The following is a 17,182-nucleotide window of genomic DNA, read 5'->3' on the forward strand; positions in this document are numbered from 1 at the left end:
TCCAGGGATTAGACCATCACTTCTTTTTTGTCCGAGTGTTTAGGTCAGGGATGGTGAACATTTTCCCTGTCAGAGTCATTGACCCCAGGAAGGAAGAGGCCATCTCTTCCAGCGAGTGGTCACGCCCTGGAGAGGCACCCGCAGAGCTCAGCCAGGCCTGTCTGAGCTCAGGTGACCTTCTCAGCACAGTTGGAAGGACCTGACAGGGGACAAGAGGTGTCCTGCCAGCCTGGAGTGCAGTGCCCATGCAAGGCCTGACTTGTCTCTCTGTGGAGGGCCTTGGCTGATTTTTAGGAATGTCTCAGAGCCCTGGCTAGTGTGGCCCAGTTGGTAGGAGTGTCATCTCATAGACGGAAAGGTTGCAGGTTTGATTCCCAGTTGGGGCACATTCCCGGGTTGTGGCTCAGTCCCTGGGTGGGGCGCATGGAAGAGGCAGCCAATGGATGTTTCTCTCTCACATCAATGCTTATCTCCCTTCCTTCCTCTCTCTAAGTATGTCCTCAGGTAAGGGTTAAAAAAACATCATGGAAACCTGTGGGGTTGGAGAGAGAAGGAAGAAGACTCTTTACTGAGTACAAAATGCGCCAAGTGCCTTACCAACATTATAGTGTTCATTATTGTATCACTTCAGAATGTTGGAATGTGTATTTTCAATCCTGTTTTACTGATGAGGAAACCGAGGCACAGAGAGGAATCTCTTCTGAAAGGCAAACATAAATTTAGGAGTCTAGATGCCGGTATTGTCCAAGGCGATTCGGAGTGTGATGCAGAAGGCCAAGTGCAAACCAGGGCAGTGTGTCCTGCTGCAGGCTGAGGACCTTGCCAGCTGGGAGTGCAGAACAGGGCGGGTGAAGGGGCACAGCGCCCCCAGTGGCGGGCAGGAGGGGACACCAGGGGCCTGAGGGTGGCAGCCTCTGGGAGCTGAGGCTTGGGAGAGTGGGGCGCTCTGCTGAGGCCAAGTCTAAGCAAGTCTTGGCTACAGTCAGTGCCCGGGGAAGAGGTTGTGTAGTTTCAACGTGTATCCTCAGGGGCTGGTGGGTGGGTACACAATCTTTAGTCCTGCTGCTGAGATGGTTCTCTTCTCTTAAATTTGTTCCTTGAAGAGAAAAGCAGAGTTGGGCCTCCTACTTTGTTGAGAAGGATGGTCTCCTGTGGACACCACCTGGGATTTGGGGTGCTTCCAGAACAGCGAGAGAAGAGAAAATGAGCCGGTTTGCTCAGAAAACCTCTCTTCCCTCAGAGCCCGGCCAGCAGGGGTGAGAAGGGCTGAGTGGCGGGTGGTGATTGGCCACGGCTCTGTGGCCACGCCAGGGGCAAACACCCTGCCCTCCAGCAAGCCTGCAGGCAGTGTGGTCTCTTTGCTGTTGTGTAGAGGACTAGGAAGAGAAATATATGTAATTTTTGGGGGGGAAAAACCCATACATTTAAATGTTTTAACTTAATTCTAAAATAAAGAAAGGGATGATAAAAGCCCATAAATAAAGTAAATATTTTGGGGTTCTCCAGATTCCTAATTAGGGGAGAAGAGAACAAAGGACGAAGAAACTGTAGAGAGGAGAGGGAGCAGGCAGAAGGTCAGGTGGCCGAGGTATTGACTGGGGTGTGTGTGGGGGTGGGAGGGAGACAGAGGAGCAGAGTTCTGCAGCTTCGTCTGCAGTAAAAGGTCCCCCACACCTGTTTGCCACACCACCGGCTGCCTCTGAGTGGTTCTGCCGCTTTTCAGATGCTAATGATCTGATTCCCGGGTCAGCAGCCTTTTCCTAGGGGCAGCGCCCCAAGAGCTGACCTCCCTTGGCACATGTGCAGGGCCTCTGAGGGTTGGGCGAGAGGTTCCGCTTTTCTGCAGAGGAAGGCGGCAGGACTGGATGGTCTCTGAGGACCCTTCTCCACCACTCTTTGATCCCTGGAAAAAAGAAGGCGTGTTTTAAACAGAATTTCAATTCACTAAGTGTCCTGCACTGGATGACCCCAGCCCCTGGCCTCTGAGAAGGGATGCTTTTGTTCTAGCAAAGCCGGGAGCAGATGGAAGTGCACTTTCCTGGGGCCAAAGCTGAGCAGCCTCCTCAGACAGGGAGAATGTTTCCTATGAATGAGTTCAGGCCCAGAGGTACATGGTGAGGAGTGGGGCAGAGGGGTTTCCAAGGCAACAGACTGGGAAGCTGGGTGTGGCTCAGCAAGATGGTGATGACAGACAAGCAACCGCACTCAAATTCCTACAATTTCAAGCCTGGTGCAGCCTCTTGGCCGACAGCTCCTTGGAGGTTGTTTGCCACTTTAGGGGAGGCTGGGGGTGGCACCTATGTTTTGTCACCACCCTGTTCTCCGGTGTTCCTCTCAGTCACAGTGCCTATAGTGCCCACTGTCCTCTGCTGACATGTCGTTTTGCTCCACCCACTCTGAGCTTCATGAAACCAGTCATGCCTTTTGTGTCTTTTTTTATTCCCCTGCCTGGCTTGGCCTTTGGGACTCAACAAGCGGCAAGTGAGTGTTTGAAGGCAGGAAAGAAGGAAAGAACCAGAGTTGTCTGCTGATGGATACAAAGAAACACCCTGGAATGTCCAGGGTCCTAAAAGTTCTCTCTGTGTGTCCATCAGCCATGTACCGAGCACTGGCCCCCTGCCCGACACTGCCAGGGGCTGGAGAAAACGCCGTGGATGAGAGTTGGCTCTGGTGGGGGAGATGTCCTAAGTGCACAGGGAAAGTCTCAGGCCAGAGGCCGCACGGGTGCAGAGCGGGTTGCAAAGAGAGCTGTGTCCTTCATAACCTGCAAGCTCACGGCCTCTCACTTCCTGTGGGCTCACCTTCGGAGATGAGTTTTTAAAATAGACTTTATGGGGGGAAGCAGTTTTAATTTTACAGAAAAAAATTGAGCAAAAGGTAACAGTTTCCCTATACCTGTCCAACCTCCCCCAACCCTCACCCTGAGGTTAAAGTCTTGCATGAACGTGATGATACATTGTTGTGATTGATGAGCCAGTATTGATACATTATCATCAAGAAGTCTATACTTTACATTAGGGTTTTGTGTGTGTGTGCATGTTGTACATTCTAGGGGTTTGGACAAACATATAATCACATGTATCCAGCACTAGAGCATCACGTAGAATAGTTTCACTGCCCACCCCCAACCCGCATCCCCACCTGTTCATCCTTCCCTCTCTGCCTCCAACCCCCTGGCAACCACTGATCTTTTTGCCGTCTGCATGGTTGTGCCTTTTTCAAAATGTCATCTGGTTGGAACCCCACAGTATACAGCCTTTTCAGATTGGCTTCTTTCACTGAATAATAAACATTTAAGGTTCCTCCACATCTTTTTGTGACTTGGTAACTCGTTTCTCTTTGTTGTTGGAGAGTGTTCCGTTGAGCGATGCACCACGTTTTGTTTATTCATTCTCTGGTTTGAGGACATCTTGGTGGTTTCCAAGTGTTGGCAGTCATGAGTATGGATATGATTTTCACGTCTTCTTTGGCAGTGTGGCCAAAGGGACATGGCAGAATGGGGCTGTGACTTTGGGGGCTGAGCCCATTCACAGGAGGAGATACTCTAGAATGTTCTTAGGTTTGGTGAATCCATAAAGTTGTGACCAGGCCAGGGGTTGGGGTCAGTAGGAGCCTGGAAGAGGTATGATCCTCCCAGGTTCTATTTCCGGGTCTCACAGTCAACTTGGTCAATCAGTTAATCAATTAGTTATTGAGATATTAGGCACTGGGGTTAGAGAGGTAAGTTATTCACAGGCCCTGACAGTAAGGACCTTACAGTTTCATGAGGCTGTAGAACTGCAAAAGAATCATTACATATTGGGAATATTTAGAGAAACACTGTATAAGAAATGAAGAATAATGGCTGATTTGTAGGGTGAAAAAATGGACATTAAAACATTAGACAGCACCATCATCAGAACTCATTCCTGCCCTGTGTGGCGAGTGTTCCAACGCGGGTGAGTACTGGTGCTTCTCAGAGAGGGCCGAGTGGCTGCAGGGTGTCTGCAGGAGGAGCTGTCTGGCACCCAGGCAGGGGCATGGTGGGAGAAGAGGGAAACCCTGTTCCAACCTGGGACATGAGATTTCTTCTGACCCCAGAGATTCAGGACGGCATTTAGCTCTTCTGTGGGTATTATGTATTACTGAGTTGGCTTCAGCTCCTGGCGGCTCTATGAACAAGTGATGTCCTGCCCTCGCCAGCCCTGCTCTGCCCCTATAGACTCATGCCTATGGCTTCTTTTATGGAGTCCATCTATCTCATATTCGGCCTTCCTCTTTCCCTGCTGTCTTCTGTGTTTTGCCAGCATTACTGTCTTTTCCGAAGAACCTTGGGCTGCTTCAGTTTTGCCACGCCCGCCTCCTGCAATGCTGCAGGCTTCATTTGCTCTGGGACCCACTTGTTTGTCTTCCTGGTGGTTCAGAGGGTCTGTAGAGCTCTCCTCTATCACTGTATTTCAAATAATTTTTTTTCCCCTGTATCAGCCTTCTTCAGTGTTCAACCTCCTCTTTGTATGTAGTCATTGGGAATACTCGTAGGGGTCCATTTCAGGGCATGCACTGCCTGTGTTCCCCGGTGCCCCATTGCTCAGGGAGTGGCCTGCCCACAAGTCCAGTCAGTAAGCTGGAACTCTGGGGTCCTTCCCACCCCGTGTCCCACAGTCAGCTCTATCCCTAAATCTCTCTAGGATCACCTCCCCTCACCCCCTCCACCACTGCTCTTGCACAGACTTTTCATCCCTTGCGTCAACAGTTCCAAAGGCCTCCTAACTGATTTCCTGCCCCTACCCACTTGTCCTCCAATCCACCTGTGCTGGCTGGCCATGCTGGCAGTGAACTTGGTAAAACCCTGTCTCATGAGATCCCTGCTTAACATCCCTCAGAACCCTCTGTCACTGCCTGTGAGACAGACAGTGGAGACTCAACGGCACGGCAGCATGACCCCCTCCCTCTGTAGACTCTCCCCGTGCCCCCAGCCTGATACTCTGGCTGCCATGACCTGCTGGCGCGTGGCCACGCTGAGGTGGTCGTCCTCTCTGAGCACGCTGCTTTCCTCTGCTGCTGTCCGGGCTGTGCACTGCCCTCTTCTCTTCCTCAGCCTCCCCTCGGCACAGCGCTGCTCACTGCCGTTCATTTTCACTTAGCCCCTGGGCTCCGTTCCATGTTGCCTCGTCTGGCTCTTCACTCTCAGGCCCAGCCTCCCAGGTTCTCCCGCACCTTCCTCTGTGGCCCCAGGGTGTTGCCATTACCATCCCTCACGGCATTGACGTTGTGTGAGGACGTGTCTGCCTCCTCCATCAGCCGTCAGCTCTTCCGATGACCGAGACTGGCTTCATTTGCCCTTGTAACCCTAGTGCTCAACATAATACCTGCTTAGTAAGTAATCAATAAAGGACTATTATATGGATTATGTTACAAATAAATATTTCAAGTGTGATGGTACTCCAAGAGAATTTGGGTTTAAATAAGCTCTTCTTAAGCAGGCTTGTCTCATCAGGTCTCACAAACTTGTCACCATGGGCTGCCTCTTGGCTATTTGGGGGGCAGGGCTACCTCCAGTCCCGCTCATCATCACCCCCACTCCTCGCCAGGTCTCCAGAACAAAGGCCCTTGCTTTTCTATGTGTGTGTTTTCTCTCTGAACTTGCGTGGGGACATTTGTGTTGTGCTTCGGATATGAGCGACTCTCAGTGGACCCGGGATTATTTTTACTGTACAAACACAGCATATGGCCAACTCCATTTCCACTAGTGTTTCTCAGTTACTCGCCGCCCCCAGCCTCTAATGCCAGTACTGGGGCCAGCAGCGATGTCACTTCTCTGACCTTCGTATCTTCTCCTGTGAAACGAAGATGTTGGAGCAGACAAAGGGTTCTTCGTGTGCTGAGAATCTCCTGAGGGCCCAAGGGGAACATGAATATTTTGTGTGTCTGAACATAATTATATAGCTTGTTTATGACTTTCAAACGAATCTGTGACTCCAAAAGCTTAAAAAATCAATGGAGAGGGATGATTTCCAAAATCTGACCAACCAGTGTTTTCACTGGAAAATAAAATTTCTCCTGGGCCACTTTTTTCTCTTTAAAGTACCCATATGTAATAGCAAAGCAGCAGCTGCAGGTTGCAGCGGGCGAACTTCCCAGTCCCCCATGTGTCGTGCGGCATGTCTGTATCCCTGGGAAGAGTTTCCAGAGTGGAATTCCTTTGACTCTGTGCTGACAGTAACTTGGGCTGTGGGCTTCCTGGCAGGGAAAGGAGCATAACCCACGTTTGGCCACCAGTTTTCTGCAGGCTGTCTTTTGTCACATTCCACAGAGCTGGTCCTCACCAGCTGTCTCTCACTGATGAGTCTGAAAAGCAAATGTCACACGGCTACATCCTGGCAAAGGAGAAATTCACGTCTCGTGGCTGCACCTGAAAAATCACAGTGGTTATATTGCCTGTAACTGGTGCAAACAGATTTTTAAATACAGGAATGGGCATTTTGCCTGGGAATAAAACCCCGTCCTCAATGGGATGTCTTTCCTAGCAGCTTGAGAGTAAAAGGAAAGTTAGTGTCTCCCAGTGCAGAGGAGGGTCCCCAAGGTCTTGGTGCAAGTTCACTTGGTTAATGTGTCTGACATTTGGTGAGAGAGGGGTTGTTGTAATGGTTTGTCTTAAAAAGTCAGTGATTTAACGGCCTGAAAGTATGTTATTCTAGATGTATCTTTCATGCCCCCACTTCCCTTGATACGCTCACAGATGCCTTGGGTTCCTCCCTTCCATATTCTTTTGCTGATGTAAACTGGTCCTAATTTTTTCACTGGTTCCTTCCAATGTTCTGGACTTTCTTTCCCCACACACCGAGGTTTTCTTCGTCGAGTTCTTGGCTGAGCGGGAGGCCCAGACTGCCCTGGCCTGGCTTTTCAGCGCTGGTGTTTGTGGACCACGCAGGTTTCCTCCCAAACAGCAGAGTGGGACTGGGTCCCAGTGGCCTTTAACTAACTTGCCCTCTACTCCACATTGTTATAAGCTAGTTTAGAGGGTAATACATTAATTGCATCTCTTAAAGGACCATGTTTCATTGTAAAAGGCAAGAACTGTGGAGAGAAAATACGGGAGGGCAGTTAGGAAGACTTTATCAAGTGATGTGATTGCATCTCTTTTCCCCACCAAATGCAGGCTCTTAATTGTCCTTTACTCAAAGGCTAATGCCATGCAAATGATTGTACTTAAGGTGAATTCAACTTGGAAAGGGTAGGAGAATAAATGCACACGTTCATTTATTTGCCAAGCACAAGCTGTGCTGGATATATAATCGACCCCCACAGCGTCCCCCCAGCTGCTGGCCTTGCCTGTTCCAAGGGCCTTCTACAGCCTGAGCTACAGGCCACTCCCTGGGGGATGTGCTGGCGGGAGGGGGCCTTCTTTACACACCTTCGCACCTGGCAGTCTCAAAGGTTCAGGAGAATGACAAACCTTTGGGGACTCCAACCTGATCCCAGCCCCACTTTTTTTTTATTCAATATTGTATTAGTTTTGGGTACACAGCATAATTGCTAGACAATTACATACTTTACAAAGTGTTCCCCCTATATTTTCAGTACCCACCTGGTAGCATATGTACTTATTACAGTATTACTGACTTTATTCCCTATGCTGTATTTACAATCCCGTGAGTGTTTAGTAACTACTAATCGGCACTTCTCAATCCCTCCACCTCTGCTCCCCATTTTACACATGAGGACTCTGCTTTGGGTTTTGCCGTTGTGCCTTTTCAGTATTCACCAGGAAGCGACCCATGTTCCACTCAGGCACCTTTCTCCTTGATGCTCCCTCTTTGTGCCCTCAAGCTGAGCCTGGGGCGGCATGAGCCCCCTTCTCCCTGCACTGCCCCCTGGGAGGAGCTGCACCGACCACACCGCCATGTGTTCATACCCGAGGTGGACAAAGAAGAGAAGGAAGAGTATCTGAGCTCCTGGGAGAAGTGTGAAGTTCATATACAGGCGAAGTCTCTGGAGCTGCCTTTTTGCTGACTGGTGGGCTCCAGGCCTGTCCCCCTTCTCTGCATGTGGGGTCTTTTTTCTTTTGCATTGCCTGGTTTTCAGACAATGTGCACACATGGAATTTCCTCCCTTGTCATGTGGGACCCAGTAGCACTGTCTACACAGTGTGTCGGGTGTAGGTGGAGGGTCAGCGGACCTTCAAGCTCTGCTCCATCATCCACAGGGCGAAGCCCAATGTGCACCTGCATCTGTACACACAAGCCCACAGACACATGCACATAAGACCCAGAGAAAGAGAGAGAGAGACAGAGAGAGCAGGGTTTGCAGCCACTGATGGCAGAACAAGGAAGCACCAAGGTTATCAGTCATCCTGCATTTAGGAAGCCTTAGATTCACCATATAAGAGAGGGCTGAGAATCATATCTGAATCTTGCACAGCCAGGCTGCTTCTAAAGAAGCAGTGATTGATATTCAATAGGAAATGCATCCATGAGTGACATCAAGCATATTCTTCAGAAGTTGGCAGTCCATAGTCTGTTCCTAGGTGAGCTCTTCACACTCTAGTCTAAGTTGAAAGGGAGGGCCACACAACAGTGGTGGTCCAACTTTCTGTTTGGTGAGCCAGGATGCCACACAAATGGAGTACTCAGTTCCTTGAACTCAGAGTATCCCCAAGCAGCGACAGCTGCAGACTACAAAACCTATGGCGTAGCTAGCCCTACAAGTAGGAAGCCAGGAGCGAGGCTGTGGGAGGGAATGCTTCTCCTCTGGCCTATGCAGGCTGCTCCTGAGCCACATCAAAGGGCTCTCAGTAGTCCTTGGTTTGACTGTGATATCTGACATGGTGGAACTTCTGCTGGGTCCTTTTCTACCAGCAGGAATTGTGCCTCTCATAAAATGACAAATTATATGTCATTTACAAACATCCTTCATCCCTAATCCTTCCTAACCTCTTGGGAAACAGTGGTGTCTTTTAAAATGCATGTTAGAATCAACAGAACAAGACATACAGACAGCCAACAAACATGTAAAAAGATGCTCAACATTACTCATCATCAAAGAAACACAAATCAAAACCACAATGAGATCTCAGTGTGCCAGAATGTCTATTATCGAAAAGACAACAAAGAATAAGTGCGAGCAAGGATGTGGGGTACCAGAGAACCCTTACGCACTGTGGGTAGCTACTATGGAAAGTAGTATGGAGAGTCCTCAAAACATTAAAAGGAGAACCACCATATGACTCTGCAATTCCACTTCTGGGTATTTATCTGAAGAAAACAAAAGCACTAATTTAAAAAGATATATGGACCCCTGTGTTCATTGCAGCGTTGTTTACAATAACCAGGATATGGAAGCAGCTTTGCTGTTCATTGATAGATGAATGGGCAAATAAGATGTGGAATATTACTCAACCATATGAGAAGGAAATCTTGCCGTTTGTGACAACATGGCTGAACATAAGTGAAATCAGTCATATAGAGAAAGACAAATGCTATGGTTTCACTTACATGGGGAATCTAAAAAAAAAACAACAAAAACAAGTGAACAAATGAAATAAAACAGAAATAATCTCATAGATACAGAGGATAAGCTGATGGTTGTCAGATGGCATGGAGTGGGGTAGGAGTGAAAAGGGGAAGGGGATTAAGAAGGACAAATTGTCAGTTATAAAATTAGTCAGGGGATGTACTGTGCAGCAGAGGGAATACAGTCAGTAGTGTCGTAATGACTGTGCAGCGACAGATGGTTGTTAGACTTATCCTGGAGATTCACTTTCTAAGGCACATGAACACCTGATCACTATGCTGTACACCTGAGACTAATGCAATGTTGCTTGTCAACTAAAATTCAAAAAGAAATAAACATTAGAATCAACAGAATAAGTCAGGTAGGGTATAGAGGCCTTTTGGTACCATTGTGTTTTTAAAATAGATGGCAATTTTATTTTAATTAAACACTATGATTTCATTTTACAATTATCTTTTTCAAAAATCAGTCTTCTAGAGTAATATCTCTTTGAATGAGTATTTGATCATGTAAATTTTAACCACAATGTGGGCGACTCCAGTATTGTTCTCATACAGGGTAGGGACCAGCTAATGACATTTGTGAACATTGTGATTGCCTAGGAAAAGGAAGGCTTGTGGTGCTTTGGGAGAAGGTGTCTTGTCCATAAAAATGAAACTTCACTGTGCATCACTTTTATGAAAGGTAAAAAAAAAAAAGCTACCACCTAGATGCCCGATGGGAAGATTTCTGATCTGACCCTTGCCTAGTGCTTTATAGTCCTTGGACTTAAAAAACAAAGTGTTTTATGTGTCATTTTAGCAGGAAGTCATAAATTCTTATATAGGTTGGCTGAACATACAAGCTTTGATATTAAAAAAACAAAACTGCATTAAAATTTGTGAATCTCTCAGGTCTGTAGTGATAATTTTCTTGCATAAAAGAAATAGTTATTATTTGGGAACCAAACTATTTTATTCATCATTGTTTAGAATAAACAATTATTTAAATAATGAATAATAAGTATCTTTTTACCTCACCTAAAGATATATTTCATTGATTTTAGAGAAAAGGAGAGGAAGTGGGGAGAGAGAGAGAGAATCTATTGAGAAACATTGATTGGTTGCCTCCTGTATGCATCCTGACCAGGGATCAAACCCACAACCTAAGTATGTGCTCTGACTGGGGATCGAACCCACAACCTTTTGAATCAACAGAATGACACTCCGACCAATCCAGCCACCTGGCCAGGGTGAATACGAAGTATTTTTTTTTAATTAAAGAGAATTGGAATGCAAAGTACTTACTCCAAGAGTAGAAATTCTAGTTTGTTTTAATTTGAAATCATGGCAAAAAAGAAGGGGGAGAGTCTTTTGGTTCCCCTCAAAGATATTGTTAGCATTTGTACAAGGTCTTTTCTCATCAAGGGGGGCAGCACTGTCAGCTCTCCCTGAGGGCCTTCTGCTCAGTGCCACAGAGGCGTAGTTTGTGATGTCACAGGCATTAAAACAGTGCACACAGACCAGTCAAAAGATAGACACCGTCAGGTGGGATTAAAACAAGTTGCAACCATATCTACAAGAAACTCTACATAGATAGGTTAAATATAAAAGGATGGAAAAAGATACACTCTGAAAACACTAACCACATACTAACTGACCATGTTAGTATTCGAAAATATTAGAAAAGTGGGTTTTAAAACAAGGAATAGTGCCAGGGATGAAGACAGACATTACATATGACAAAGGTCAATTCACCTGAAAACCACAGCAACCGTAATTGTGAGTGCACCTAATGACAGAACTTCAAAGGGCCTAAAGCAAAACTCATAAAACTGAAAGAAGAAATAGGCATATCCACCATAATAGTTGATTTTAACACTCCTCTCACAGTAAAATCTAGAATGGGTAAACAGAAATTCAGTAAGGATAGAAGACCTTAATAACGCTATCACTGAACTTGACCTACTGGGTATTTACGGAACACTCCACTCAGTAATGGTAGAATATACATTTATTTTTATGTATACATTAGACATTCTCCAAGATAAAAAAAAATCTGGGTCATAAGATCGACCTTAACAAATTTAAATAGTTGATATATAAGGTATATATTCTTAGCAATAGAGAAATTAAACCAAAAAATCAGTAACAGAAAGATATCTGGATATAACCAGAGACATTGAAATAAGGAACAAATTAACAGTAACCAGAGGGGAGGGGAAGGGGAAGGAGGTAACGGGGGAAAGGAGGGGAAGGGTCGTCAAGGAGCATGTATAAAGGACCCAGGGACAAAGCCAAAGGGGAGTAGGATTGGGGCATTGGGGGGGAAGTGGTGGCGGGAAAATGGAGACCACTGTACTTGAACAACAATAAAAAAAGACTTATCTGGAAAATTCCCAAATATTTGGAAGTTAAGCAACACAGTACTTCTAAATAAATCATAGTTCGAAAAAAGTCACAAGATGAAGTTATTCCCTCTTGAAGTGAATGAAATATTCAACATTCATTTAATTTTGAGCCAAATGAAAATGAAAACACAATATATCAAAATTTGTGGAATGTAGCTAAAGTGGTGCTTAGAAATTTATAGCGTTAAGTATTATATTAGAAAAGAAGGAAGGTCTAAATCAATTATTTAAGTTTCCATCTCAGGAAACTCAGAAAAAGGACAAATTAAGCCAGAAGCAAGCAGAGGGGGGAAAATAATCAGTGAACTAGAAGTCAGAAAAGCAATAGAAAAAACAGTGAAATCAAAAGCTGATCCTTTGAAAAGATCAATAAAATTGATACATCTCTAGCCAAAATGACCAAGTGAAAAGGAAAAAAGACACAGATTACCAATATCAGAGATAAAAGAAGAAATTGCTGCAGTCAGTAAAAAGGATGGTAGGGAATAGTGTGAACAGCTCTGTGCCTGTACATTTAATAACTTGGGTGAAATAGAGAAATTCTTTGAAAGACACAAATTACCAAAGCTCATTAAAGAAAAAAAAAAGATAATTGGAAAAGCCCTATCTTGACTGAAGAAATTGAATTTATAGTTGAAAACCTCCAACAACAACAAAACATTCCAGGCCCAGGTGGCTTCACTGTGGAATTCTGCCAGACGTTGAAGGAGGAAATGATACCAAGTCTACACAAACTCCTTCTGAAAGTGGAAAAGCAGGGAATGCTTCCAATTTGAGGTCGGCATTGACTCAATGTCAACCTCATTGCAAGAAAACTACCGATCAATATTCCTCATGAATATAGATGCAAAACCCCTCATGAAATGTTAAGTCATTCTCAGCTTTTTATTTTCTAATAATACTTAATCCTGTTTTTAAAAACCAATTGTTTCAACTATAGCACCAAGTACTAGAACCTTAACAATCAGAACACAATTAACCATCATTCCCATGAATCAGAAGCCATGACAGAGTGCTAGGAACTAAAGGTGATATTACGAATCCATTTAAGACAGATTTCTGTGTGTCTGGTGGTACACAGCAAGAAAGCCTAATGCAAGCCTTGTAGCCTTATACAAAGATGCTCTCCCCCAGTAATGTTCTTCCTGCAAAAGAAAAATCTGCCTGTCTTTTTCAGGGTATATGTAGCCCCATGCTTGCTCCTGACAGCTTTATTCTCATAAATGAGTAGTGCTACTAGCCAAAACCGTGTTTCTCTGAGATTTGAGAATTCTGAGATGTTAGCCCTGGAAACTGGAAGAAGCGATCATCCCTGGAATCTTGGGTTCTGACAGGGGTGCATGTAGTTCACTCCATTTACTTATTACTCATGTATTTCAAGGCCATGCATGGACTTTCGGAGTGGGCTTGAGTCCCTCAGGCCTCCTTCCTTAGGGTCCACAATGAATTGGATGTTCAGCTTTTGGGTGATTGATTCCTTTGGAGTTTTCTCAGCTGCTTGTTATCAGGAAGGCAATACATTCTTTCTTAATTGAAACTTCATCATTAATAAGGGCTGTATATTGTATTTAGAGGTGGTGGATTCCATGGTGGTTCAACATTAAGGAGGGCTTTTGGGGAGACACCACCCCCCTCAGCATCCTGCACCTGCCACTCACCAGCTGTGTGTACACTGTGAGTCCGGAGGGGCCAGCCTGCCCAAGGCATGGAGTGAACACCAGAGAGTCTGCCGCACAGAGGGGGCAGGCCCAGGGCTGCATGGCCAGGGACTGGATGGGCCATGCAGAGGATTTTGGTGTTCATTCTCAGTGCAGCCAGCAGCCACTGAAGGGTTTAAATGGGAGCAGTGACATAATCATGGCGTCATTTTCATCCAGTCCTTCTAGCCTTGGTCTGGAGAGTGGATGGGAAGAAGGAAAAGTGTCCATGATGCTGTCTTTGAGAACACCTCGCCATGTGTATGCTGAGCACCACCTACATTCTGTGATGTCGGATCTTTCATATGGGACTTCGTTCACTTCCAGAGGCACTGTGCAAAGTGGGCATATCCTCCCCCTAACCAGACTATGCCGACTCTTTTAGATCTGCATGTTCGATGCCCTTCCACTCAAGTCCATGCCACTCACCTATGGCTTTGCCCATCACCCCACAGAGGGTGGCTGGCTACCAGCATGGCATTGCTCTGAACTTTTATATTCCATCTAAATATTCAAAATAATTTTGCATTCCACTCCATCACATCAGTATTTGATGTAATACAAAAACCATTTTCCTCTATTCAGATTTTACAGATGGGTAATCCAAGGCTTAGAGTGGTGAAGTGCTGGTCCATGGTCATATACCTAGTAGGTGGTGACACTCACTTTGAAATGCAGGCCGTCTGATTGCCTAGTCTTTGCTGTTACTTCAGTGCACTCTTCATCACTGTACCCCCAGTGCTGAGAATAGTGTGTCTGGCAGGTGCTCAGGAAGTGTGCTGGCTGATTTATAATGGGGCAGTGTACCACTCTGTGTCAGAACCCCAACCCTAGGCCCCCAAGCCACCTGAGTCAGGGCCGCACTTGGGTTCTGGGAAGCTGAGCCAAATCCATGCGCCCAGGCGTCCCGCACACACCAGGAGAACTGGGCTTTTCCCTTCCTCCCATGTGCCCTCAGCACTTTGTGAGCCAACTAGTAATTGTGGATTGCTCATCTGTTTATCCTGCTGCATTGTGACTGCTGGAGGACGGTCCTGGGTCAAGTTCACCTCGTGAGTCACACAGGCCTGGCCTAACTAGTAAGTGTTAAATGTGACCCACGGAATAGCGGGGTTGTATCAGCTGGCAGGAGCCTTGAGCCAGAGAGTATTGAGCCAGGGCTCCTCCGTCTGCCTTGCTCCAAGTCAGGCCCATCCTTGAGTGAGGGCTCAAGTACAACCAGAGGCGAGGATGGGTTCCTGTCATTGAAGGAGCCAGTCAGACCTCAGAGCCACTGTGCCTCCCTTGGGTCACTCAAGGTGGCCCTCAGACCCCACGGAAAGGGAGGCTCTGCAAAGCTTCCTCAGCCCAGCCGCAGAGAGTGTGGTGGCACAGCGCCCGTGAGCCAAGGGGGAAGGGTGGTGGGAGGTGGACTCTGCTTTAGCTGTGTCAATGTTTCGGGTATAGTGCACCATCAAGTGTCATGGTCTGTGAATAGCTGGCCACAGAGATCTGGAGAGAGGGAGGGTGGTGGCTGAGGGTGCAAACCAGGGCATCATTGTCTATAACTCACCTGCTCCCCCCCACACTGCCTGCCCCCTGTAATGGCCCAGGTTATTTTTTACACTGCTGGAGGCGAGACCTGAATCCTAAATGAAATGGGTTTGGTGTACTCATCTCTCGAGTGGAGGTTCTGTGATTGTTCAGATCCTCTCTGTGTTTTTACCATCTGTTGAGTCCATTTAATTAACTTTATGTGTTGCTTCTTTATTTCAGAAAAGCTGTACAACTCTAGTGGACGAGATTTAAGAAGGGCCCTTTTCTCCCTGAAGCAGATATTTCAGGTAAGAGAGGAAAAAACTGTTCTTCGGTTCTGTTTCTGTATTGCTGTGGAATGAGATAGGGACAAGGTTATACCTTTTATTGATTACAGAAAGGTCTCATTAGATGATACTGTAACTTAGGTCAAAATACCAGTTGAGACTGTTTTTACCACATCAACTATTTCAAACATAATAAGTAAAGACAACTTTATTAAGTCATATTTTTCCATACTTACTTTAGAATTTTATAAAGAAAAACCTACCACAAATTAATTGAAGTCTGGTGTTCTGATCCTGAGTACCAACCATCTTCTCCCTGCCCCACCCCAGGTCTCTATCTGCTGATTGTTAAATGTTACCGTGCACATGCGTGTTTCCTGACTAATGGTAACTCTTTGCCAGCAATGTTGTATTCTGCTATATTAATTATATTTCTATGTTATCACGGCACACAGACCATACTCCGTCTTACTTGTTGAGAGTGGGATGGTGTAGGTAGCCTGGCGCAGCTCTGAGTGAATATCTCGTGTTGTATGAGTGAAGGACAAGTTGCTTTGTTCATTCTTCTGTTGGCAGACGGTTTGGCCCATTTCCATTGTTTTGCTGTAATAAACCCCATGGCCATGATGTGCCCCCTGTTCATGTGCCAGTGTCTCTACACCCCTCTCGTCCTTCTCCCCTGAGCCTTCCCTAGGTCTCTGCCCTGATGAAGTCACAAGCTTAGTGAAGAGAGCTGGGACAGGTGTGCAGATGAGCTCCAGGGCTGTCACCCATGTGACAGGGCAGAGGAGAAAGACGATGCCAGGGGAGGACAATGAGGCTGCTAGGCCTGGGCAGGATCCGGAGATGGTTTCATGGAGGAGATGGCATTGGCACTGACCTGTGTCTCTATGGGTTTATCATCTGTCCTTTATGATTTTGGACTCTAGGGTAAAGTCCACCTCTCTTTGGTTCCTGTCTTACCCATGTGATAAAAGATTATTTTGCCAGTGATCATTTTAGCTAGAATGGCAGTCCCCTTCATGAGTGTCCTCCTGTCAAAGAGGGAGTAGACAAAAAGGCGGGCCAATGATCTGTCCCATCCATGTGATCTCCTCCTGTTCTTCCTCAGACTCATTCAGCCACACCCTTATGCTTTTACCCACAGTCCCCCTTCAGTGTCAGTTCGTCTCAGTGTACACCTGTCATGTCACTGCTCTCGGGGTGCACATCTCAGGAAAATCCCCCTGGGGATTGGGGTGTTCCTTGGTCAGGCTGTTTCTTCTGGGGAAATGACGACAGCTGTCCATGGGCACTGCCTGCCTCTGGTCCTCCCAGCTCAGTCCATTTATCTACTTCCCACCAGAAGGGTTTGAGGAAGCCATTCTCTTGCTGGTTCCTCATAGCCTTCTGGATTACTTCTGGATTTCTCAGTATAGCATTCAGGCCCTTCTGGGTCTGTCTTCCATGCACACCTTGCTGTCCTTGGCTGCATCGTAAGTTCCGCCCATGATTGCATTCCAGGAGCAAGCTGTGCCTTCTCTTCTGCACCTCTGCCCCTGGGCCTATCCTTTTATCCCAGAATGCATTGCCACCCCATATGCACTCTTCTTGTCTCTCCATTTCCCTCCTACTCTGTCTGTCCTTTTGTCAAAGAGCCTTTCCCTTAAGTAAATGACCCATCACCGCAGTCATGGTCCCTCCAAATACTTCTGATGTCCTCTGTCATGTACAGCTTATATCAAGTATAAAACTTAGGAAACATCTGGGCGCTTGTTGAGTCTAGTTACCTGGGAGATCGTTGGGTTCTACTGCTGGGTCTT

At 46.4% G+C, this 17,182-nt stretch overlaps 1 protein-coding gene across 9 annotated transcripts in view; it reads left to right on the forward strand.

Annotated features, from left to right (window-relative positions):
- Positions 1–17,182, forward strand: part of FHOD3 (formin homology 2 domain containing 3) — a 432,675-nt gene that overhangs the window by 174,385 nt on the left and 241,108 nt on the right. For all 9 annotated transcript variants that reach the window (XM_045850095.1, XM_045850098.1, XM_045850099.1 and 6 more), the window contains exon 4: positions 15,334–15,401. In XM_045850095.1, coding sequence (XP_045706051.1) covers positions 15,334–15,401 — 68 coding nt within the window. The remainder of the gene's footprint in view (positions 1–15,333; positions 15,402–17,182) is intronic.

Source organism: Phyllostomus hastatus, unplaced genomic scaffold (assembly GCF_019186645.2).
Source record: "Phyllostomus hastatus isolate PE091 unplaced genomic scaffold, TTU_PhHast_1.1 phas_contig_80, whole genome shotgun sequence".
In the NCBI taxonomy this organism is placed as follows: domain Eukaryota; kingdom Metazoa; phylum Chordata; class Mammalia; order Chiroptera; family Phyllostomidae; genus Phyllostomus; species Phyllostomus hastatus.